Below are 25,378 nucleotides of genomic sequence, written 5' to 3'. Positions count from 1 at the left end.
GGTTTATAATTATTACTTTCAGGTGTACAACATACTCAGTATTTTATAGATTTACCCACCATTTAAAGTTATAAAATATTGGCTATATTTCCTATGTTGTACAGTACATCCTTATAGCTTACTTATTTTATACATAGTAGTTTGTACCTCTTAATCCCTACCCCTATCCTGGCCCTCCCCACAGGTAACCACTAGTTTGTTCCCTATATCTGTAAGTCTGTTTGTTTTGTTATATTCATTCATTTCATTTTTTTGATATAACATATAAGGTAAAAATGCAGAATTTGTCTTTCTCTGTCTGACTTATTTCACTAAGCATAATACCCTCCAAGTCCATCCATGTTGTTGCAAATGGCAAAATTTCATTCTATTATATGGTTGAGTAATCTTCCATTGTATGTATGTATGTATGTATGTATGTGTGTGTGTGTGTGTATATATATATATATACACACATATATATATATACACACACACACATACAATGTATATATACCAAATCTTCTTTATCCATTCATCTGTTGATGAACACTTAGGTTTCTTCCATATCTTGGCTACTGCAGATAATGCTGTTACAAACACTGGAATGCACATATCTTTTCAAATTAGTGTTTTCGTTTTCTTTGGACATAAAACTAGGAGTAGAATTGCTACATCACATGGTAGTTCTATTTTTAGTTTTTTGAGAAACCTCCATACCGTTTTTCATAGTGGCTGTACCAATTTACATTCCCACCAACAGTGTATAAGGGTTTCATTTTCTCCACATCCTGGACAACATTTGTTACTTGTGGTATTTTTGATGACATCCATTTTGACAGGCATGAAGTGATATCTCACTGTGGTTTTGATTTGCATTTCTATGGTGATTAGCAATGTTGAGCATCCTTTCATGTGCTTGTTTGCCATCTGTATGCTTTCTTTGGAAAAATGTATATTCAGGTCTTCTGCCCATTTTAAAATCAGGCTGCTTGGTTTTTTGATATTGAGTTGTATGAGCTGTTTATATATTTTGGATATTAACCCCTTATCTGCCATATCATTTGCAAATATTTTCTCCCATTCAGTAGGTTGTCTTTTCATTTTGTTGATGGTTTCCTTTGCTTAAAAGATTTGCAAAAGATTTTAAGTTTAATTAGGTCCCATTTGTTTATTTTTGCTTTTGTTTCCTTTGCCTTAGGAGACAGATCCAAAAAAATACTGCTACAATTTATGTCAAAGAGTGTCCTGCCTGTGTTTTCATCTAGGAGTTTTATGGTTTCAGGTCTTACACTTGGGTCTTTAATCCATTTTGAGTTTAGTTTTGTATATGGTGTGAAAAAATGTTCTAACTTCATTCTTTTACATGTAGCTGTCCAGTTTTCCCAAACCACTTATTGAAGAGAGTGTATCTTCTCCACTGTACAGTCTTGCCTCCTTTGTTGAAGAATGACTATATGTGCATGGGCTTATTTTGGGGCTCTCTATTCTGTTCCATTGAACTATGTGTCTGGTTTTGTACTAGTACTATACTGTATTGATTACTGTAGCTTTGTAGTGTAGTCTGAAGTCATGAAGCATGATACCTCCAGCTTTGTTCTTTTTTCTAAAGATTGCTTTGGCTATTCAGGGTCTTCTGTGATTCCATATATGTTTTAGGATTATTTGTTCTAGTTATGTGATAAATGTCATGGGTATTTTGATAGGGACTGCAATCTGAAGATTGTTTTGGGTAGTATAGCCATTTAAACAATATTAATTCTTCCAATCCAAGAACAAGGGATATCTTTTCATTTTTTTGTATCATCTTCAGTTATTGTCATCAATGTTTTATAGTTTTCAGAGTACAGGTCTTCCATCTTGCTTAAGCTTATTCCTAGGTATCTTATTCTTTTTGATGCAATTTAAAAAAGTTTTTATTCGAGTACAGTTGATTTACAATGTTGTGTTAGTTTTAGGTGTAGAACAAAGTGAATCAGTTATACATAAACATATATCCACTCTTTTTTTAGATTCTTTTCCCATATAGTCTGTTATAGAGTATTGAGTATAGTTCCCTGTGCTATACAGTAGGTCATTATTAGTTATCTATTTTATATATAGTAGTGTGTATATATCAATCCCAGTCTTCCAATTTATCCCTCCCCCACTTACCCCCGGTAACCATAAACTTATTTTCTACATCTGTAACTTTATTTCTGTTTTGTAGATAAGTTTGTTTGTACCCTTTTTTAGAGTCCACATGTAAATGATATCATATGATACTTGTCTTTCTCTGTCTGACTTACTTCATTCAGTATGGCAATCTCTAGGTCCATCCATGTTGCTGCAAATGGCATTATTTTGTTCTTTTTTATGGCTGAGTAATATTCCATTGTATATATATATACCACATCTTCTTTATCCATTCCTCTGTTGATGGACATTTAGGTTGCTTCTATGTCCTGGTTACTGTAAATAGTGCTGCAATGAACACTGTGGTGAATGTATCTTTTCAAATTATGGTTTTCTCTGGATATATGCCCAGGGGTGGGATTGCTGGGTCACATGGTAGCTCTATTTTTAGTTTTTTAAGGAACCTCCATACTGTTCTCCACAGTGGAGGTACCAGTTTACATTCCCACCAACAGTGTAGGAGGGTTCCCTTTTCTCCCTCTCCAGCATTTATTGTTTGTAGATTTTTTGATGATGGCCATTCTGACCAGTGTGAGGTGATACCTCACTGTAGTTTTGATTTGCATTTCTCTATTAGTGATTTTGAGCATCTTTTCATGTGCTTTTTAGCCATTTGTATGTTTTCTTTGGAGAAATGTCTATTTACATCCTCTACCCATTTTGTGACTGGGTTGGTTGTTTTTTGGATATTGAGCTGCATGAGCTGTTTGTGTATTTTGGAGATTAATCCCTTGTCGGTTGTTTTGTTTGCAAATATTTTCTCCCATTCTGAGGGTTGTCTTTTCATCTTGTTTATCGTTTTGCACAGCCTTTGCTGTGCAAAAGCTTTTAAGTTTAATTAGGTCCCATTTGTTTAGGAGGTGGATTGAAAAAGATGTTGTTGTGATTTATGTCGAAGAGTGTTCTGCCTATGTTTTCGTCTAAGAGATTTACAGTATCTAATTTCATTCGTTTACATGTAGCTGTCCAGTTTTCCCAGCACCACTTATCAAAGAGATTGTCTTTTCTCCATTTTATATTCTTGCCCCCTTTGTCATAGATTAGGTGACCACACGTGCATGGGTTTATCTCTGGACTTTCTATTCTGTTCCATTTGATGCAATTTTAAATGGGGTTGTTTTCTTGCTTTCTCTTTCTGATAGTTCATTACTAGTATATAGAAAAGCAACAGATTCCTGTATATTAATCTTGTGTCCTGCAACTTTACTTAATTCATTTATTACTTCTAATAGTATATTGGTGGTCATTTTAGGGTTTTCTATATATAGTATCACGTTATCTGCAAACAGTGACAGTTTTACTTCTTCCTTTCCAATTTAGATGTCTTTTATTTCTTTTTCTTCTCTGATTGCCATGGCTAGGACTTCCAATACTATGTTAAATGGAAGTGGCAAGAGTGAGCATTCTTGTTTCTGATTTTAAAGGAAAAGCGTTCAGCTTTTCACTGTTGAGTATGATGTCAACTGTGGGTTTGTCATAAATGGCCTTTATTATGTTTACATATGTTTCCTTGATATCAACTTTGATTAGAGTGTTTATCATGAATAGGTGTTGAAATCTGTCGAATGCCTTTTCTATGTCTATTGAAATGATGATGTGGTTGTAGTCTCCACTTTGTTAATGTGGTGTATTACATTGACTGATCTGTGGATATTAAACCATCCTTGCATCCTTATAGTAAATCCCAGTTGATCATGGTGTATGATCCTGTTTATATATTGTTGAATTAGGTTTGCTAATATTTTGTTGAGAATTTCTGCATCTATATTCATCAGAGATATTGGTCTGTAATTTTCTTTTTTTTGGTAATATCTTCGTCTGGTTTTGGTATCAGGGTAATGGTGGCCTCATGGAATGAATTCAGAAGTGTTCCTCAATTTTTTGTAATAGTTTGAGGATAGATAGTAGCTCTTCTTTACATGTTTGGTAGAATTCCCCTGTGAAGCCATTGGGTCTTGGACTTTTATTTGCTGGGAGCTTTTTGATTACTAATTCAATTTCACTACTAGTGACTCATCTGCTCAGATTATTTCTTCCAGATTCAGTCTTGGAAAAGTGTACATTTCTAGAAATTTACCTATTTTTTTCTAGGTTTCCAATTTGTTGGCATATAACCGTGCATAATATTCTCTTATGAGTTTTTTGTATATCTGAGTATCAGTTGTAATTTCTCCTCTTTCTTTTCTTATTTTATTTGGGTTCTCTTTTTTTCTTAACGAGCCTAGCTAAAGGCTTATCAATTTTGTTTATGCTTGCAAAAGACTAGCTCTTGATTTCATTTATCTTTTCTGTTGTCTTTTTTGGGAGGTCTCTATTTTTATATTTCCTCTCTGATCTTTATTATTTCCTTCCTCCTGATGACTTCGGGCTTTGTTCTAACTCTTTCAGATGGTAGGTTAGGTTGTTTATTTGAGATTTTTCTTGTTTCTTGTAGGCCTGTATCACTATAAACTTCCCTCTGAGAGCTGCATTTCTGCATCCCATAGATTTTGGCAAGCTGTATTTTTATTTTCATTTGTCTTGAGATGTTTTCTGATTTCCTCTTTAATTTCTTCATTGACTTTTTTTGTTCTTTTTTTAGTAGCATGTTTTTGTGAAGGACCACATGCTTGTGTTTGCAAAGGAACTTTTAAAATAAAAACATAAATGGAACTCGTGTCAATCAAGTTTGTGCCCAGTGGGCTGCAACAATTGCCTGGTGGGTACATCGACGGAAAAAGGAGTCTACTTCAGATGCAAAAATGGGCCAGAGCCCAAGAGATAACCCAGAAGTCTAAGGATGTAGTACAATCTTGTGATTCTTGTCAATATACTCAAATCATCCAGAGAGAAGAACTGGGACACATTAACCAAGGACTGGGACTCACCTGGATCTGGCAGATTGTTCACATCAAACCCCTGACCACCAGCCACAGGCAAAGATGATGCCTCACTGCCATAACACCTAGTCAGGCTATTGTATAGCTACTCCAGTCTGGCATGTGGATGCTGAAACATAGCTGTCCTTGAATAAAATTTATGTCGTATTTTTGGATACCCCATGGGACTTCACTCTGACCAAGGAACATCCTTCACTGCCCAAGCAAGACAACAATGGGCACACTCTCAGGGACTATGGCTACTAAACACTCCAGTGTAAGGAAAACAGGCACTGCAACACACGTTGGGAAATACTGAGTTTGGCTGTGGTGGAAGTGGACTAGGCAGCCATGTGCTTAGGCTGTGCCTGCAAAATCACAATCTCAACATGTCATTCATTCTTCTTTTTTCCTGTTGGAGTGTGTACATCTTTGGGGTGATCTGCAGTTCTGCCTACGATTGTACCCCAGACAGGGCCCCTTGACTCTAGTCTGGATATGATACTTACCTTGGGGAACCTCCCTCCTATGGGATACCACAAAGGTGGGAGATGAAATCAAGGAGTATCAGGATGCTAGCGAGGGTCCTTCTAGTAGTACTGGGCACACTGACCCTTTCAATCAGGTGGGTGACGTTAACAGACATGTCAAGTTTGTGCAGTCCTTCCCTAGACTGGCCAGCTGAGGCCAAAAAGTTTGTGTCAAGCCACAAAGGCACTGGGTGCCCACAGAGGAGGTAACATCTGGCTTGGGTTGCAATACCAGGGCAGCTAGTATCACAAGCAGTAGACCAGAGTAGCTCTGGCCTGAGAAGATTCATGAAGTGGGAGAGGAGTAGAAACATTAATCTTTCCTCTTCTCACTCCTACAGAATCATCTGCTGTGTCTGTTACAACAACAGCCACAGTCAGAGGAGGCAAACTTAAACAATGCTGGGATTTGTCATCACAGAATGAATTCCTTCTCGTTCCGCATTCCCACTGTAATGGCCTGGCTGACACGAAACTCCTCAGAACTTCCTCAAGTTGTCAATGGGTCAAATAGCTGGGTCACTCATTTGATACAGGCCCAGAAGCAGGCATGCTCCGGAGTCCCTTACTTTAATATTTCCTATGATGTGACAGAAAAAAAACCCTGTACAAGAATGCTTATTACTGATCTATACCAACATTTTGGACTTGGATGCCCAGTATGTAACTTTTCTCTCCCTGCAGCCACATGGTAAAAGCAAGCCAAGGCTGTATATAACTGGACTAGTCAGCATTATCCGAACAAAACCCCTGACATGTGTCCCCTGCACCCCTCAGGGTTATGTATTTCTCTGTGGACCCCAATGGGCAATAGAATGTCTGCCTCCAGGGGAAGGATTGTTGCCTCAGAGTTCTAAGGCTGACTGTCCATGTCAGCAACTGCAGAGAGGGCTGAAAAGGACCCCTTCTGCTGATGTATTACAAAGTGGCTCACAGTATCCTCCTGGGAAGACAAACTAACCACTGGTTTCATTCTGCTATCCAAATTTTAATATTGGGAATAGGTATGCAGGCCCTAGAAAAAAATGGTGTACAACCTGTCCTCAACCATAGCAGAAATAGCTAACACTATGTCCAAGCCATCCAAGCCAATGAGACTCACTGAACTCACTAGTCAAGGTGGTGATGGATAACTAAATAGCCCTCAATTACCTGCTGGCAGAACAAGGTGGTGTTTGTGTTATTGTCAACATTTCTTACTGTGTATACGTCAACAATTTGGGGAAGCTGAAAACTGAGCTGATGAACATCCATGCTCAGGGGGGATGGTTATCAGCTGTACACACACAGTCTCCCCAAACTCACAATTTGACCTCTTTAGCTGGCTTAATCCACGTTGAAGACCACCCTCTAGGGTGGCTTGACTATCTTCCTGGGTCTGGCTCTCCTAACGGGCCTGGTAAAGTGCTGTTTCCTAATGACAGGAAGGCTCTATGAACACTCCACATCCAAACAGATTGTTCTGGGACCCTGGTGAACCCAATTCTGCCTTCAAGTTTGGGGTGGGTGATTGACATGCTTTATCTGCCATGTCAGTGGTCGAGCAGGGGTGAGGGGTAGACTGTTGGGAAAGGCAGTCTCCTGTACAGTGTTTTGACCCACACTTGGCTTCACAGGAAGAGGCCTTGGGTCTGGAATACTTCCTTATCAAGTAATAAGAGTCTTCATGGACTGTGCTGGGTTTATCATCTTGTGTGGGAATATCACTCCTGTTTTAGACTCAATGTGCCTTCTTTTGTTCTGCTTAAGTGTGTGCATCATATGGCACCTGGCCAACCCCACTATTAAATCTGTCCCCTGAGAGGACAGAATAGGGTCCTTAGTTCTGTGGTACAAGAGGGGTGCATGAAGGGCAACTGCTGGACCATGGGGGACTGACACTACTGAAGCTAATCTTGCTCTGTCCCTTCTCCATATGAGTAAAGCATTGTTCCATCCAATGCTTGACTGTGTTGTGTTTTCCTTGGTGATCAGTATGCAGTGGGCAAAGAATTTGAACTTCTACTTCTAGTGATCGGCAACAGATGTCATTTGCTTGACATATACAGAGCTAAAAAGTTTTTGGTAAACTTGAGAAACAGAATATGGGATGAGTGAACACAAAGATGAGGAAATGAAATGGACTAACTGAAAATAAATCCCACCCAAGCACTGAGATTTTGATATAAGCAATCAAGCATTTGCAAGAAAGTAGAAGAATTGTACACATAAGCTAAAAGCAAAAAACAGTACAGTCATATTTACAAACTGGAAAGGACAAAGAAAGGTAATCTAGTGTCATGAGCATAAATACAAAAAGAGAGTAAGATACTTAGTGCAGAGCACAGAGATTACTAAAGCTATATCTAAATTAGACCTATTCTGTGTCACCCTCAATGTCAGAACTAAAACCAATGGGTAGGAATTTAGAAATAAGTTTTGGTCAACAGAAAGATGAACTGAATTTCTAATAACTCGTTTAGCTGTTAGAGATTGTCCGTCTTTCTAATGACCAAAATTTAATACTGCAGAACTTATACAAATTGGCAGTATGAAAAAAGTCTGTCTTATTTATAGGAGGGTAGACTAGGTTATAACCTCTAAAATTCTAAAATCAAGACAGAAAGAATATCAAATCATTATGTTGCATACCTTAAACTAACACAATGTTAAATGTCGATTATATCTCAACAAAAATGGAAAAATGCAATTGATAATTAAAATGTAATTTTTTTAAAAATGAGAAGAAATGTTATCAGCTCATTTGAAAATGCACAGGATGAGTCTGAAGACAGAGGTTACAGCCTATACAATGAACACTTTCAACCAGATGATTAAAAGGAGAGAAAGGAAATTACTTCAATCTTCAGAGAAAAAAAGTACAAGGTGATCAGAAAGGGAATGACAAAAAGGAAAGTTTAGAAATAAATATTTAATACTTACACTCTTTTCTAAGTAAAGCAATTGGAGATCACAGGAGAGGTTTATAAAATCATCCTATTGAAAACACTACTTACTCCTTAAATCATTTTATCAACAATGTACAAGAGAAACCTACCTCTTCCTTTATCTGGACAGAGGATTTCTACAGACAGACACAGTTTAGTGATTTGTTTTAAATTGATGTTTGTTTATTTTTTGATAGGCCACATCAAATTGGTGTTTTCCCCAGAATTTGTGGACATACGTAAGTTCTGTTAAAACTGGTAATTGTTACTGTTATTGAAATTCAGTAGAATACTCTATTAGGGAGGTGAGGAGAGGAGGAAAACTGGTATGGTAATAGTAGGGAATAAAAATGAAAGACTTTAAACTTATTTCTACTAAAAAGCTTGTCTGCTTGGATTTAGTAGTATGGATATGCCTGCATGAGGGCACAAGGTGTAATTCTAATATCTCTCACACCAGTAAAATTTAATTGGATGCATCTGAGATGAGGCTTAGATGTAAAGGTCCCCAGTACCACATGAGGACTGGAAAAAGAAAACAAAATCGAGTTTGGGATTTATTACTATAGACAAAAGAATCTGAATTGATAGGGGAAATAAATATATTCAGGAAAAAATTCACTATGTACACACTAACTGGATTTTCCTTCAAATGAGGTGGGAAATAAGAATCCCTTTTAATCCTCAATTAAAAATTAGTCACTGAAACTGACCAACCAACTTATGATGATCTCCCTACACTCTGAACACTCTTTTATAGCAAAAATGGTCTATAAAATTCCCTTGGGAACTTTCATTATAATTTATGTAATTTTGTGGTTTTCTTTGATAATACTTAGCACACTACTATTTAAAAAATAAATGCTCGGGGAACCGGATCAACATGGCGGAGGAGTAGGACGTGGAGCTCACCTTCTCCCCACAGATACATCAAAAATACATCTATGTGTGGAATGACTCTCACAGAACATCTACTGAATGCTGGCAGAAGAATTCAGACTTCCAAAAGAGCAAGAGAATCTCCATGTAACTGGGCAGGGCAAAAGAAAAAGAGAGAGAAAGGAATCGGGAATGGACCTGAACCTCTGGGAGGGAGCTGTGAAAAAGGAAAGGCTTCCGCACACTGGGAAGTCCCCTCAGTCCCTCTGTCAACTGGCAGGGACAGAGGGGTAGCTTCAGAGCCTTGGAGGAGAGCACAGCAACAGATGTGTGGAGGGCAAAGCAGAGACAGACCTGCACAGGTCGATGCTGACTGGCACTCCCCAGCCCGAGATGCTTGTCCGCTTGCCCGCTGGGGCAGGTGAGGGCTGGGTACTGAGCCTCGGGCTTTGGAGGTCAGACCCCGGGGAGAGGACTGGGGTTGGCTGTGTGAACAAAGCCTGAGGGGGGTAGGGTGCAGGGTGCCAAAACTGAGGGAGTCTGGGAAGAAGCCTGGGCCCACCAGAGGCAAGGGACCATTGTTGGGGGGCATGAGAGGAGAAGGGTGGGCCTGCCATAGGAGCTTCTTTCTCTGCATGCTCACAGGCAGCAGGGCACTGCCTATATGAGCTCCAGGGGCAGGCGTGAGCCATGGCTGACATCTTGGACTCCAGAGGCAGGCGCAGAACGCTGCCATTGCTGCTGCCACTGCCAAGGGTCCTGTGAGCGGGGGTGCAGATCACTGCCCTCACCTTTCCAGGAGCTGGCACGGCCCGCCACTGCAGAGGGTCCCATGAAGTGGGACCAACTTCCCCGGGAGTGCGCACAGCCAACCACCGCTGACAAGGGCCCTGCAACCCGGTGCCAACCACTGCCCCCACCTCCACGGGGTGCGCAACACACCACTGCCGCCTAGGGTCCCAAGATCTAGGGCCAACTTCCCCAGGGACACATGACACACATGTGTCTTCCCCAGGGACACATGACCTGCTGCCGCCATTGCAGAGAAACCTGCGACCGGGAGCCAACTCTTGCTCCCGCCTCCCTGGGAGCGTGCACCTGCACACCCCGATCAAGGGGATAACAGCCAGCACATGCTAAGAAAGAGACAGCAAGCATCCAAACCAAAAACAGCACTCATGTCAAAAAAATACTGAACCCACACAAGCTACACAGGGATTCTCCTGCTTATAAATAGCCCTCCAAGACCACAGTAGATAATTTTTTCTCCTGAACTCACAGAGTAAGAGAAATATAAGCAAAATGAAAAAGCAGAGGAACCACTCTCAGTTAAAAGACCAAAAAAATTTGCCTGCAGGAACAATGAAAAAAACCTCCTCAGTCTAATAGACACCGAGTTAAAAAAGGAGGTAATGAAAATACTGAAGGAATTAAGAAAGGCTATCAACAGAAAGGCAGATTACTGTAAAAAGGAACTTGAAACTACAAGGAGGAGACAATAAAAATTAGAAAATTCATTTGCTGAGACAAAAGCTGAGCTCAAGGCAATGAACAGCAGAATGAATAATGCAGAAGAAAGAATAAGTGACCTGGAAGACAGACTAATGGAAATTACCCAATCAAAACAGAAGAGAGAAAGCCAAATGAAAAAAAAAAAAATGAAAGCAACATAGGAGACCTACGGGATAATATAAAGCAGGCCAATCTATGCATAACAGGGATTCCAGAAGGAGAAGAAAGAGAAAAGGGGATTGAAGATGTATTTGAAGAAATTATGGCTGAAAATTTCCCAAACTAAAAGAAGGAAACAGATATCCAGATACAGGAAGCACAGAGGGTCCCAAAGAAGATGAAGCCAAACAGACCTACATCAAGACATATTATAATAAAAATGGCAGAAGTTAAAGATAAAGAGAGGATTCTAAAGGCAGCAAGAGAAAAACCAAGAGTTCTTTACAAGGGAACCCCCATAAGACTATCAGCTGATTTCTCTACAGAAACACTGCAGGCCAGAAGGGCATACAAAATATATTCAAAGTCTTGAAAGAGAAAAATCTGCAACCTAGAATACTCTGCTCAGCAAGATTATCATGTAGAATAGGAGGAGAAATAAATAATTTCTCAGAGAAGCAAAAACTGAAAGAAAACAGCAATACTAAACCTATCCTGAAAGAAATATGGAAAGGTCATCTCTAAATAGAAAAGAAGCAGCAAGAAGAAATAGGAAGGAGGAAATCACAATTAGAAAGTAAATCACTTAAATTAGCCAGTATAGAGATCAAAAAGAAAAAAAAAACAACCCTATTTGTGAAAGCAATGATAAACACAAGGAGCAACAAAGGGATAAACATGAAGATGTAAAAAGGGACATCAAAATCATAAAATGTGGAGAAGGAGAGTAAGAAAATGCAGATTCTTTTTGTTTTTTTTAAATGTGTTTGAGCCTATATGACTACCAGTCTAAAGCAAGCATATATGGGAAGGGGTTAACATACTTGAAAACAGGGCAACCACAAATGAAAAACATACAATAGATTCACAAAAACTGCAAAAAGAACACAAGCATAAAATAAAAGGAAATCATGAAACCACAAAAAGAAAAACAGAAAAAGGAACAAAGAAGAAACAAAGAATCAACTGGAAAACAAGGTTTTAAATGGCAATAAATACATATATATATCAATAATTACCTTAAGTGTCAATGGACTGAATGCTCCAATCAAAAGACATAGAGTGGCAGACCGGATAGAAAAAACAAGAGTCTACAATATGCTGCCTATAAGAGATCCACCTTAGGGCAAAGGATACACATAGATTGAGAAAGAGGGAATGGTAAAAGATATTTCATGCAAACGGAAATGACAAGAAAGCAGGAGTTGCAATACTCATATCAGACAAAATAGACTTTAAAGCAAAGGTTATAAAGAAAGATATAGAAGTACACTACATAATGATAAAAGAATCAATACAAGAAGACGATTTTGTACTTATCAACATATATGCACCTAATATAGGAGCACCTCTGATACATAAAACAAATACTAACAGATATAAAGGGAGAAATTGATGTGAATACAATAGTAGGAGACTTTAACACCCCACTCACATCAATGGACAAATCTTCTAGACAGAGAATCAACAAGGTAACAGAGGTCCTAAATGATACAATAGTTAGACTTAATTGATAGTTTCAGGATACTACAACCAAAAAAAACCAAACAACACCACCACCCCACAAAAAACAGAATACACATTCTTTTTGAGTGCACACAGAACATTCTCTAGGGCTGACCACATCCTAGGTCACAAAACTAACCTCAACAAATTTAAGAGTACAGAAATTATTTTAGGCATTTTCTCTGACCACAATGGCATGAAATTAGAAATCAACCACAGGAAAAGAAATGAGAAAAGAACAATTAGTTGGAGACTGAATAACATGCTACTAAAAAACCAATGGGTCAATGAGGAAATCAAAAAGGAAATTAAAATATACCTTGAGACAAACAACAATGAAAACACAACCATACAAAATCTATGGGACACAGCAAAAGCAGGTCTTAGAGGGAAGTTTATAGTGATACAGGCCTTCATCAAAAAACAAGACAAATCTCAAGTAAACAACCTAAACTATCACCTAAAAGAATTAGAAAAAGAAGAACAAACAAAACCTAAAGTCAGCAGAAGGAAGGAAATAATAAAGATCGAGGAGGAAATAAATAAAATAGAGATTAAAAAAAAAAAAAGGAAAAAATGACAAAACCAAGAGCTGGTTCTTTGAAAGGGTAAACAAAATTGACAAACCTCTAGCCAGGCTCACCAAGAAGAAAAGAGAGAGAACCCAAATAAACAAAATGAGAAATGAAAAAGAAGAAATATCAACTGATACCGCAGAAATACAAAAAACATAAGAAAATACTATGAACCATTATATGCTAACAAATTTCACAACTTAGAAGAAATGGATAACTTTCTAGAAACATATAGACCACCAAAATTGAATCAATAAGAAATAGATAATTTGAACAGATCAATCACTAGAAGTGAAATAGAATCTGTAATAAAAATACTTCCTACAAACGGAAGTCCAGGACCAGATGGCTTCACAGGTGAATTCTACCAAACATACAAAGAACTTACACTGATTCTTCTCAAACTCTTCCAAAAGACTGAAGAGGAGGGAACACTCCCAAAGACATTCTATGAAGCCACCATCACCCTGATACCAAAAGTAGACAAAGACACCACCAAAAAAGAAAATTATAGGCCAATATCTTTGATAAATATAGATGCAAAAATCCTCAGCAAAATATTAGCAAAAAGAATCCAACAACACATAAAAAAGATCATACACTATGACCAAGTGGGATTCATCCCAGGTTCACAAGGATGGTTCAACATATGCAAATCAATCAGTGCAATACAGCACATTAACAAAAGAAAAGTCAAAAACCACATGATTATCTCAAAAGATGCAGAAAAAGCATCTGACAGAATTCAACATTCATTCATGATAAAAACTATTACCAAAGTGGGAATAGAGGGAACATACCTCAACATAATTAAAGCCATTTATGAGAAACCCACAGTCAATATAATAATCAACGATGAAAAGCTGAAAGCCTTCCCACTAAAATCTGGAACAAGACAAGAATGACCACTCTCACCATTTCTTTTCAACATAGTATTGGAATTCTTAGCCACAGCAATCAGACAAGAAAAAGAAATAAAAGGTATCCAAATTGAAAGGGAAGAGGTAAAATTGTCACTATATGCAGAAAACCGTAAGGACTCCACACAAAAACTACTAGATCTAACAAATAAATTCAGCAAAGTAGCAGGATAGAAGATTAACATTCAGAAATCGGTTGCATTCCTTTACACTAACAACGAAATATCAGAAAGGGAATGTAAACACCTTTTAAAATTGCACCCCCCCAAAAAAAAATCGAGGAATAAACCTGACCAAGGAGGTGAAAGACTTATATGCTGAGAACTATAAAACATTAATAAAGGAAATGAAAGAGGATTCAAAGAAATAGAAAGATATCCCATGCTCTTGAACTGGAAGAATTAACATTGTTAAAATGGCAATACTACCCAAAGCATTCTACAGACTTAATGCGATCCCTATAAAATTATCCATGACATTTTTCACAAAACTAGAACAAATAATCCAAAAATTTATATGGAACCATAGAAGACCCAGAAGTGCTAGAGCCATCCTGAGGAAAAAAACAAAGGCAAAACTCCCCAGACTTCAGACAATGCTACAAAGCTACAGTAATCAAAACAGTGTGGTACTGGTACAAAAACGGGCGTATAGATCAATGGAACAGAATAGAGAGCCCAGAAATAAACCACACACCTATTGTCAATTAATCTTTGACAAAGGAGGTAAGAATATACAAGGGGAAAAAGAAAGTTTCTTCAGCAAATGGTGCTGGGAAAGTTGGACAGCTGCATGTAAATCAATGAAGTTAGAACACACCCTTACACCATGCACAAAAATAAACTCAAAATGGCTTAAAGACTTAAACATAAGACAACATACCATAAAACTCCTAGAAGAGAGCACAGGCAAAACATCCTCTGACATAAATTGTACCAATGTTTTCTTAGGTCAGACTCCCAAGGCAATACAAATAAAAACAAAAATAAACAAATGGGGCCTAATCAAACTTGCAAGCTTTTGCACAGCAAAGAAAACCATAAAAAAAAAAAGAAAGACAACCTACGAAATGGGAGAAAATATTTGCAAATGATGCAACAGACGAGGCTTAATCTCCAAAATATACAAAAAACTCATGCAACTCATCAACAAAAAAACAAATAACCCAATTGAAAAATGGGCAGAAGACCTTAATAGACATTTCTCCAAAGAAGACATACAGATGGCCAATGGGCACATGAAAAGATGCTCAACATCACTAATTATTAGACAAATGCAAATCAAAACTACACTGAGGTACCACCTCACACCAGTCAGAATGGCCATCATTAAAAAGTCTACAAATAACAACTGCTGGAGAGGATGTGGAGAAAAGGGAACTCCTACACTGTTGGGGGGAACTGTAAGCTGGTACAACCACTATGGAGAACAGTATGCAGGCTACTCAGAAAACTAAAAACAGAATTACCACATAATCCAGCAATCCCCCTCCTGGGAATATACCTGGACAAAACTATAATTCAAAAGATACATGCACCCCTATGTTCATAGCAGCACTGTTCACAATAGCCAAAACATAGAAACAACTTAAATGTCCATCGACAGAGGAATGGATAAAGAGGATGTAGTAAATATATACAATGGAATACTATTCAGCCACAAAAAGAACAAAATAATACCATTTGTAGCAACATGGATGCAACCAGAGATTGTCATACTAAGTGAAGTCAGAAATAGAAAGACAAATATATGATACCACTTATATGTGGAATTTAAAATATGGCACAAATGAACCTATCTACAAAACAGAAACAGACTCAAGTTGGGCAGGGAGAAGGATGGACTGGGAGTTTGGGATTGGTAGATGCAAACTATTACATTTAGAATGGATAAACAACAAGGTTCTAATGTATAACACAGGGAACTATATTGAATATCCTGTGATAAACCATAATATAAAATATAAAAAAGAATGTACATATGTGTATAACTTAGTCACTTTACTGTACAGCAGAGATTGGCACAGCACTATAAACCAACAATACTTCAAAAAAAAATTTAAAAAAAATGTCAAACCTATAAAAAAATAAATTGCTCTGAGCTGTCTAAAAAAATCAATCAATCAATCAATCAATCAATAAGTAAAAAATGCTCCACAGGCTAATAATGGTAATATATAGAAAATAAGTCTTAGACTATTACCAAAATTACTGTAAAAGTCTAAGAATATAATTGCATTTAAAAAGATAAAATGAAAAAAAAGATAAAATATCTTCTAATAGTTATGATACTTTTAACAATTCGAATAATGGAATATAACATCTTTTAAAAGAAATCATTGTTAAGATTTCTTTTTTGTGTGTGAAAATCTGGCAATTCAAGTTATAGAATGTCAGGTCATTCAATATAAAAATTCCAGCAATTTATCATTCCTATCCTTGGTTATTTAAGGATTACATACTCAGGACTTAATAATGTGAGATTCCTTTTAAGTCAGAGCCTTTTCTAAGAGAGTAGAAGTAGAGACAGATTTTAAGACCAGATATTCTAGAATCCAACAAATCTATTCAACTCTGCTAAAACATTCTACTATGATATGACCTTAGAGAATTCAAAATAAGAAAGCTTATTTAGTTCCTATATATTAAGAGAAACAGGAATCTCTTTTGATTCCAAACTAGAAAAAAATTATAATTAGCTTATTGAGATACTACATTCTCTTAAAATTTAGATGTACCAGGTTGCCAACCTTGGTTTAAGACAGCATTACAACTAAGTAAGACACGTTTTTCACACATATGCTGATGTCTCAAGTTTCATCATGGCCACAAGTAAATAGTATTCAGCTGTATCATCTTAAATTTCCATATTATTATAAAGCTTGAGAAAAACCAACCAATGCCATCTTTTTTTTTTTCTTTTTCTTTTGCGGTACGCGGGCCTCTCACTGCTGTGGCCTTTCCCGGTGCGGAGCACAGGCTCCGGACGCGCAGGCTCAGTGGCCATGGCTCATGGGCCCAGCCGCTCCGCGGCATGTGGGATCTTCCCGGACCGGGGTACGAACCCGTGTCCCCTGCATCGGCAGACGGACTCTCAACCACTGCGCCACCAGGGACGCCCCCAATGCCATCTTAATTCCTAGCTTTCTAGTATTAATATTAGGACAAGCACATCTTCTATGAAAGCTGAGAACAGAGTAACTTACCCTGTCATGAAGAGTCCAGCCAACATATTTTAGGTAACTGTCATTTAGGAAGGCATCACTATACATTTTCATCCATACTCCAATTTCTTCAATACAAATGGCTCTAATCTCAGCAATAGCATCACTAGAGAAGGAAAAAAAAGAGTCAAACCTCTGATTAATATCCAAAGCTAGAAAGTACTTCATACTCATTTTCAGCAAGCAATAGATATAATATTATCCAAATACCATTTTTATATCTGCCCTCGCAAAGGTCTCCAACTTGAATATCTTCTATTTTTTACATGGCTTCTATGAAATAAAAACCACCAATACCAAACAAAAAAAAATGCTTCTGGAAATCATCTTATTTTGACTCAACTGCTCTATTTTCAATGGACTAGGAAATGACATTTGGAGCTTTCTGAAAGCCTCACAATTATTATGGGATCAATACACATGTTAAAACTTCTGAGGAACCAGAGTATCAACATCCAAATACAGGATAATGGAGAACTCAAAACGTGTTTCTCTAAATAACTGTGACTCTTTCTAAGCTAGTACACATCTAAAGAATTAAGAAATAATTTTCATGAACAAAAATTAGTATCTATAAGGCAAAATTGTAGCAGCCTGTATTATTTGAAAATGTACAGTAGTTTACAAAACCAAGTCCTTGAAGTAACTGCACAGGGAAGAAGAATAATTCACATTTAGTCACAACAGAACAATCCTGGTGACCACACTATGAAGTGGTAGCAGAACGAACCCCAAAAGTCAGGTCTCTGGCTCTGTGCCCAGACAGCTTTTCACCTCACCATAAGCATCTACTACAACCCTCCTGGAATTACTTCTACTCTAAAATCTGTGAACCATGAACAAATACAGTGTTAATATTTTTACCTTATCTTTCAACAGGATAATAACTCTGGCTAAAAACACCCCATATTATACAATTAAGATAAATCCTTTCTTTTGTAGATCAATCTTAAAGTTTTCTGAGTTACCATACATGAATAATTTTTAATTCTCCAATTTACACAAGGCAATCATCTGTCAAGGAGCTTTCCTTAGTTTCTCTTTTGTGATAAAATGAGTGCTAGTATTCTAATATTTAATTCTCTGCTCTAATAAATCTTATTTCCTTCTAAGTCCATGTCATTGCTTAAAGAATAAAAATGTGAGAAACTTTCTCTTTCAAAACCATACTACCAATTACAGTCTTTAGTTTTCCTACACTTTTGCTGTTGTTTATACCTTTTTCTCATGGAGAGATTCTATAGCACAGAGGCTAATGATACAGACTTTGGAGTAAGACATCCTGAGTTCAAATCCTGACTCTGCTATTTACTAGCTGCAAGTTATTTCCCTCTTTCTTAGATTTCCTCACCTGTAAAACAGGGATAATAACTGAACCTAGACCTCACAGTGACTGTGAGGATGAACTCACTTAATAAAAGTATCAATAAAATACTTAGAACTGTGCCTGGTACCTACTAAAACTTTCCATCAATGTTCATTATTATAATCTTTTAATTGTCATCAATCTAGACATTCATAGATGATACAATATAAAAAGTAGCTTAAAAACTGTGAAAGAATGTTCCTTGACCTTTAAAATAATGAATGTGAATGGTTCAAGGGTATTTCTTTTTTTCTAAATATGAAAAATTTCAGACATTACAAAGTTATTATGCTTTAACTTCATATATATTGTTTTACATATTTTGAAACTTTACATACATTATATCTTATAGGCTTCTTCTCCAATTAGATTTTTTCACAAACCAGTTTTGCAATTTATACACACTGATTCATATAGCTCCAAGTCCAATATATTAACTTTAACTGATGTTCAGTGTTCCTTTCTATAAATAAATTACAAATTACTTATACATTCTCTCAGTGGCAGATATTTAGGTTGTTTCCAAGTTTTTGATTTTATTAACAATGAATGGCATAAGCATTCTCGTACATGTCTGCTTGTGTAAGCATTTCCCCTAGGGCAGTGTTTTTAAAACAGTGCATTACTACCTACCAGCACATTATGAAATAAATTTAGTGAGTGGGGAAAAAAAAGTATTTGGGATAGAAAATACTAAAATGCTTCACATGGGGTAAGGCAACTATTTTTTCTTGGAACATCTGTGTACTTGATGTAGGAAATGGTCAGTCAAGTCTGTGAGACACTGTTGTTATACTTAGAAGTGAAATTTACTGGGTGAGAAGGAATACACATCTTCACCTGAATTAGATATTAACAAATTTCTCCATATAGTGCTTTAATCCCTGCCTGTCACTTGGTATTGTTCTACTATTTTATATAAATTTCCACTTCTAAGAACTACAAGTTCATATACTTTGTCTTCTACTGGGCTGTACAAATTAAAAAAAATAACAACAGCAAAAATAAAACAAAATAAAATAGCTCCCCTCCAAAACCAAAACATAACCACAAAATACCCAAATCCCAAAGATCAATTACACTTATTCTCTGCTGAAATACGCTTGTACAAACCAATCAAAAAAATTAAAGCAAACAAAACCAGGCTGAGTTTTTTATTACACAAGCTCAGAGAAGTAGGGTAAGGACACAATGAATAGGTATGGTATTTCGATTAAAACTATAGTGACTACTAAGTACAGTAACTCATAATACATAGCTCAATCATTCTTCCATTCATTACCATTGGTATTACCATTACCTCTGGTATTGAGATTATAGGTGGCTGATTCCTAAGGCTAGAGAATATAAAGGCTTAGCTTTATTTCAGTAGGAAAATATTGCTCAAAATCTTTTTTTATAACCATTTCTATGTCTAAGCCTAACCTCTAATACCTTTTTCTCATGCTTATTAGACTGCCAAAAGCTCATGTTCTTGAAACACAGCTCTTCTCTGTAAGCACTGCCAACATTTAGATACAGCTTATCTTCTTGGAATCCCAGTCCTTGTCTACTTCAGATGCTAGTCTGATGCCTCCCACTTTAACTTAAAATTTTTTTCATATCCTTTTTAGATTTACAATTTGACTATGTATGTAAGACAGCCCATTCTACTACTATTAAAAGTCCCTAGGCGATTTTTCTCCTATTTGGGTTTTGGAGCTCTAATCTACTTTGCTTGCTGATACTACCCTATTAATCATTCTCTACATGTAACTATATTATGTAATTACAGACTATACAGTAAAATAATAATTTCTTTGTGGTGGTCTTAAAATGTCCACAAATTTTCTGTTACTATTCCTTTGGTGGAGACACATGCTTCTTTTCTTGAATATGGGTGTACTTATTAACTTGTTTCTAATAAATATAATTCAGTGGAAATGATGAATTTTGGCATCTGAAGCTAGGTCAAAAAAGACATAGTGACTTTTCCTTTGCTCTCTCTCGGATCAATCTCTCTCAGGAAAGCCAACTGCCATGTCTTAAGGACATTCTAGCTGCCTTATAGAGAACTCAATGTGGTGAGTAACTAAGTCTTCTTCCACCAGCCATGTGAGTAAGCCATATGAGAAGCAGATGCTCCAACCACAGTCAAGCCTTCAAATGACTGCAGCCTCAACCAAAGTCTTGACTGCAATCTGATGAGAGAACTTAAGCCAGAACCCCTTAGCTAGGCCACTCCCAAATTCTTGATCCATAGTAACAATGAGATAATGTATACTGTACCAAGTTTTGGGGTAAGTTGTTATATGGCAAAAGATAACCAATATTCTTAGTTTTACTGTTATTGAAGGCCTTTTACCAATTGAGCCATAACCAATCTTCTTTTAGTTTGGTCTATGAATGAGTTCTTTAGTCCAAATAGCTCAACTGTACACATTACATGTCTGTGGTGACTCCTACACTCACAGTGCCCTTATTCCACTCTGATTACCTACAATGATTATTCTTTCAAGCTCTAGTAAACTTTCAGGTCTTCCATGATTCATGGCACATCCTCTTATTACCATAGATAGCTTTCTTCTTGCCTTCTAGGAACTAACATTCTATTTAAGTAAATGAAGTACAAAATGAAAATGCAGTATATTTCTAAATATCCCTGACTTACTATATATATATATATATATATACACACACACATATTTTTCCCCCCTTCAGTACACGGGCTTCTCATTGCTGTGGCCTCTCCCGTTGCAGAGCAACAGGCTCCGGATGCGCAGGTCCAGCGGCCATGGCTCACGGGCCCAGCCGCTCTGCGGCATGTGCGATCTTCCCGGACTGGGACACGAACCCATGTCCCCTGAATTGGCAGGCGGACCCTCAACCACTGCGCCACCAGGGAAGACCCTACAATATATTTTTTGATATACAGATATTTTTCTCATATTTTAGAGATCTTCAGTCTTTGATTTTTATATTACATTTATTTTTAACACCTTAATCTCTATTTCCAAAGGTCTCACTCCATTTAGAAAGATAACGTTTAGCTGCAGGTGTTTGGAAGTTTCCAAAGCAAAGATTAAGTAGGGGGCAAAAAAGTTAGTAAGACAAGAGGAAATGTATAAAGAAAATCACAAGATGAACGAATTTTCATAGTTCTAGTACTGGGGCCTTGAAATGAACAACTAAAAATGAAGTTAGAATACACTTTACTTGCAAACTCAAAGAAAGAAAAAAACTAGAAAAGAATAATTCTGAGGCAATTAATCCTCTGCTGTAGCTCTTTTTTAAAGCATAAAAGAATAATTATGTTCATTTCTATGGAAAACTTACCTAATTTACTGATCCTCAGTTAGTATGCCTTTACTTTAATATCTAACAATAATCTAACAATTTAAATCTAACAATTAATTTAATTTTAATTAATATTTAATTTTTGAAGTTGGGGTGGCAGGAGAGAAAAAGCATTAACTTAAAGTGTCATCTCTCCACAGCACTTCTATTTCTAGTATGTACATGCAGTAACATTTTCCCTTAATCAATAAAGTGGACTAAGTGATACTTCTAGAAAAACCAATGATTGGTATTCATGACATGCTGATCACTTTGGCAGGCAGGTCATACTCTCACCTATATTTTCAACCCTCTTTTGAGGAACTGAAATTTTTTTAAATAAATTTATTTATTTAGTTTATTTTGGCTGCGTTGGGTCTTCGTTGCTGCACATGGGCTTTCTCTAGTTGCAGCGAGCAGGGGCTACTCTTCGTTGCAGTGTGCAGGATTCTCATTGTGGTGGCTTTTCTTGTTGTGGAGCACAGGCTCTAAGCACGTGGGCTTCAGTAATTGTGCCTCCTGGGCTCTAGAGCACAGGCTTAGCAGTTGTGGCACAAGGGCTTAGTTGTTCCACGGCATGTGGGATCTTCCCGGCCCAGGGCTAGAACCCATGTCCCCTGCACTGGCAGGCAGATTCTTAACCACTGCGCCACCAAGGAAGCCCAGAGGAATTGAAATTTTAGTGTATCAAAAGTGAGCTATGACAGATTCAATACTTGTATACAAGGTCTGATTAAATTAAAAAATCAATAAGGTAACAGTAGGAAATTAAAGAATTGTTGCTTTTATGAGAATAATAGGTTGAAAATTTTGGCAAGACTCAGAAAGGGTGGGTCACTAAAATGAAATAAAGGCTGTGTTATTTTGGTGTTGAAGATTGAGGTAAAATCATAAAAAATGATATGGATTCTGCATTCAAAATTGTGTGGCTGAGCCAAGATAGACAGGATTTATGCTTCTTCCACTTGAAAAAACTAAAAAAACTGCATAAAATACATAAAATAATATTTTTTAGGTGTTGGATATCAGGCAGAGCAGGGCAGTGGTATAGGCAGGGGAACGTATACAGAGCCTGGGTATTTCCCAAAGTTGAGGAAAAGAAGCTGGGACTCTAGAGGACAAGGTGGTTAGATTTTACAAGGCACAGTACCAGAGATGCACAGAGAGAGTGAGCGCTGGGCATCTGCAGAAAGACCCTATCAACTCTTCAGCTGAGTATAAAGAGCATGTACATGTGAACAAACCACTCAATGCTGGGGAAAGAATGGAAACAGCAGAGAGGGCAACCTCTGGAGCAAACATAGGGCTTGGAATATTTTGTGTTCCAGTGAGGCAGAGCAGAAAAACCTTGTAATTCACAGGGCATCAAGAAAAGTACAAAGAATGGTTTTATCTTAGTATCTGGGTAAATTTAACCTTAGACTAAACGCTGCCCTGGTCCACTTAACAAACCTTAAATAAAGTCTTGAAAAGATCAAACATTAATTATGTCCCAGAGAAAAGTGGATGAATATCTTAAGAATACATTGTTTGGTACCCAACAAAACAAAACCCACAGTGGTTGGCACCTAATAAAAATTGCCAGGCAGTCAAAGAAAATGACCCATAATAAGGGGAAAATTAATCAAAACAAACAGAGTCAGAAATGACACAGATGATAAAACTAGTGAAACAGAACATTAAAAGTTACAACAAAATATATATATTCAAGAGGCTTGAGGAGAGCCTGGAGGTAATAAAAGAAAAATGAAGAAAACCACCCTGAAGAACATGACAAAATTGTTAAACTAGTTACAAAACAAAAAAAAATTTAAATGTAACCAAGAGCAAAAGATAAATTAACTACAAAGGACACAAGATAAGAATGACAGCAGTTCTAGTTGGAAACAAGCCAAACCAGAGATAATGGATCAATTCCTTTAAAAGACTGAAAAAAAAAAAAAAGGTCAACCTACGATTCTATATTAAGAGAAAACACCTTTCTTCCCGTCCCCCCAAATAACTCAAAATACAAAAGCAATCTTTTTAGTTTTCTGGAAATAGATTCAAAATGTTGATAAGCATTTACTCGTAAAAAGCTGATGAAATTTGGGCCCCAAACAGCAAAAATCTATGGCATTCTTGAATGGACATAACCCCTTCAAACACCCTAAAACTCAGAGCAGCAGGTGTAGTGGAGGTAGCAGGATTGGGAATGCCCATGAAAACTATGGTTTTAAGATGAGGAAGCTGACTTGATTGGTAGCAACATGCTAAATACCAACACCCAGGGAAGATTTCAATAAAAAGAGCAAACTCTGTAAGAAATGAATGGCGAAATAGCAGAGTTCTGCTAGCCTAAAGCTACAGTCCAGGAGAGATAAAATTCCTCAGATTAAGCCCAAGTAAATTATTCAAAAACAAAACCCCCAACAATACGACAAACTGCAGGGGAAAAAAATCAGAATCCATATTTGCTAAGATATATTTTGTAAAATGCACAGTTTTTAACAAAAGATTATATGATGTACAAAGAAAAAGGGAAGTAATACCTATACTTGGAAATTGAAACAGTCTAAAGAAACTGCTCCGAGTGGGCCCAGCTGTTAAATTTAGCAACGATTTTAAAGCAGATCCAATAAATATAATCAGATTATATTTAAAGATGCTATATTCAAAGAACTAGATGAGAACATGACAAGGCCTCAACCAACAGTGGATTATGATAAAGAAACAGCAACTATAAAAATAGGACCAACTGAAAAGTACAATAACAGAAATAAAAAACTCACCATATGGTTTCAGCAGCATACTTGAGTTGACAGAAAAAAAACACTGAACCTGAAGATAGGTAAACAGAAATTACCCAAAGAATAGAGATGAAAAACATTGAGGAAGGAAAAACGAGAGAGAGTGTGTGAGAGCGCGCACATGCACGTAAGCTCCAAAAGCCTAGGAAACAATATCATGTATACCAGTATATGTGTGAAAGGAGTACAAACAAAGAGAAATGGCTAAAAAATACTTGAAGAATCAACTGCTAAAAGCTTATGAAATTTGATGAAAAACATGAATCTACAGATCCAAGAAGGTCAACAAAATATTAGTAGGATAAACACAAAGAGATCCATATCTAAACACATAAGCAAACTGTTGAAAGCCAAAGAAAAATGGGGAAAAAAAAGAAGAAAAGAAAAGAAAAGCTACAAAAAAAGTGACTCATAAATGTACAGGGGAACAGCAAGATTAACAACTAATTTTTTACTCAGAGACAATGAAGTCCAGTAGGTGGTAGAAAGGCAGTAAAAGTGTTAAAGGAAAATAGAACTGTCCACCAAGAATTCTATATCCAGCCAAACTATCTTTCAAATATGGAAGATGAAATAATGACATTTCCAGATAAACAAAGACTGCTAGGACACTTGCCTTATAAGAAACTGTAAAGAAAGTCCTTCAAACTGAAAGGAAGTAACTC

General features: G+C 36.9%; 1 protein-coding gene across 4 annotated transcripts in view; it reads right to left on the bottom strand.

Annotated features, from left to right (window-relative positions):
• The window catches only part of STAG1 (STAG1 cohesin complex component), a 435,356-nt gene that overhangs the window by 106,492 nt on the left and 303,486 nt on the right, over positions 1-25,378 (bottom strand). For all 4 annotated transcript variants that reach the window (XM_060149789.1, XM_060149788.1, XM_060149790.1 and 1 more), the window contains one exon: positions 17,226-17,349. In XM_060149789.1, the coding sequence (XP_060005772.1) occupies positions 17,226-17,349 (124 nt within the window). The remainder of the gene's footprint in view (positions 1-17,225; positions 17,350-25,378) is intronic.

Source organism: Lagenorhynchus albirostris, chromosome 5, assembly GCF_949774975.1.
Source record: "Lagenorhynchus albirostris chromosome 5, mLagAlb1.1, whole genome shotgun sequence".
In the NCBI taxonomy this organism is placed as follows: Eukaryota; Metazoa; Chordata; class Mammalia; order Artiodactyla; family Delphinidae; genus Lagenorhynchus; species Lagenorhynchus albirostris.
This window is presented reverse-complemented; position numbering and strand designations above follow the sequence as displayed.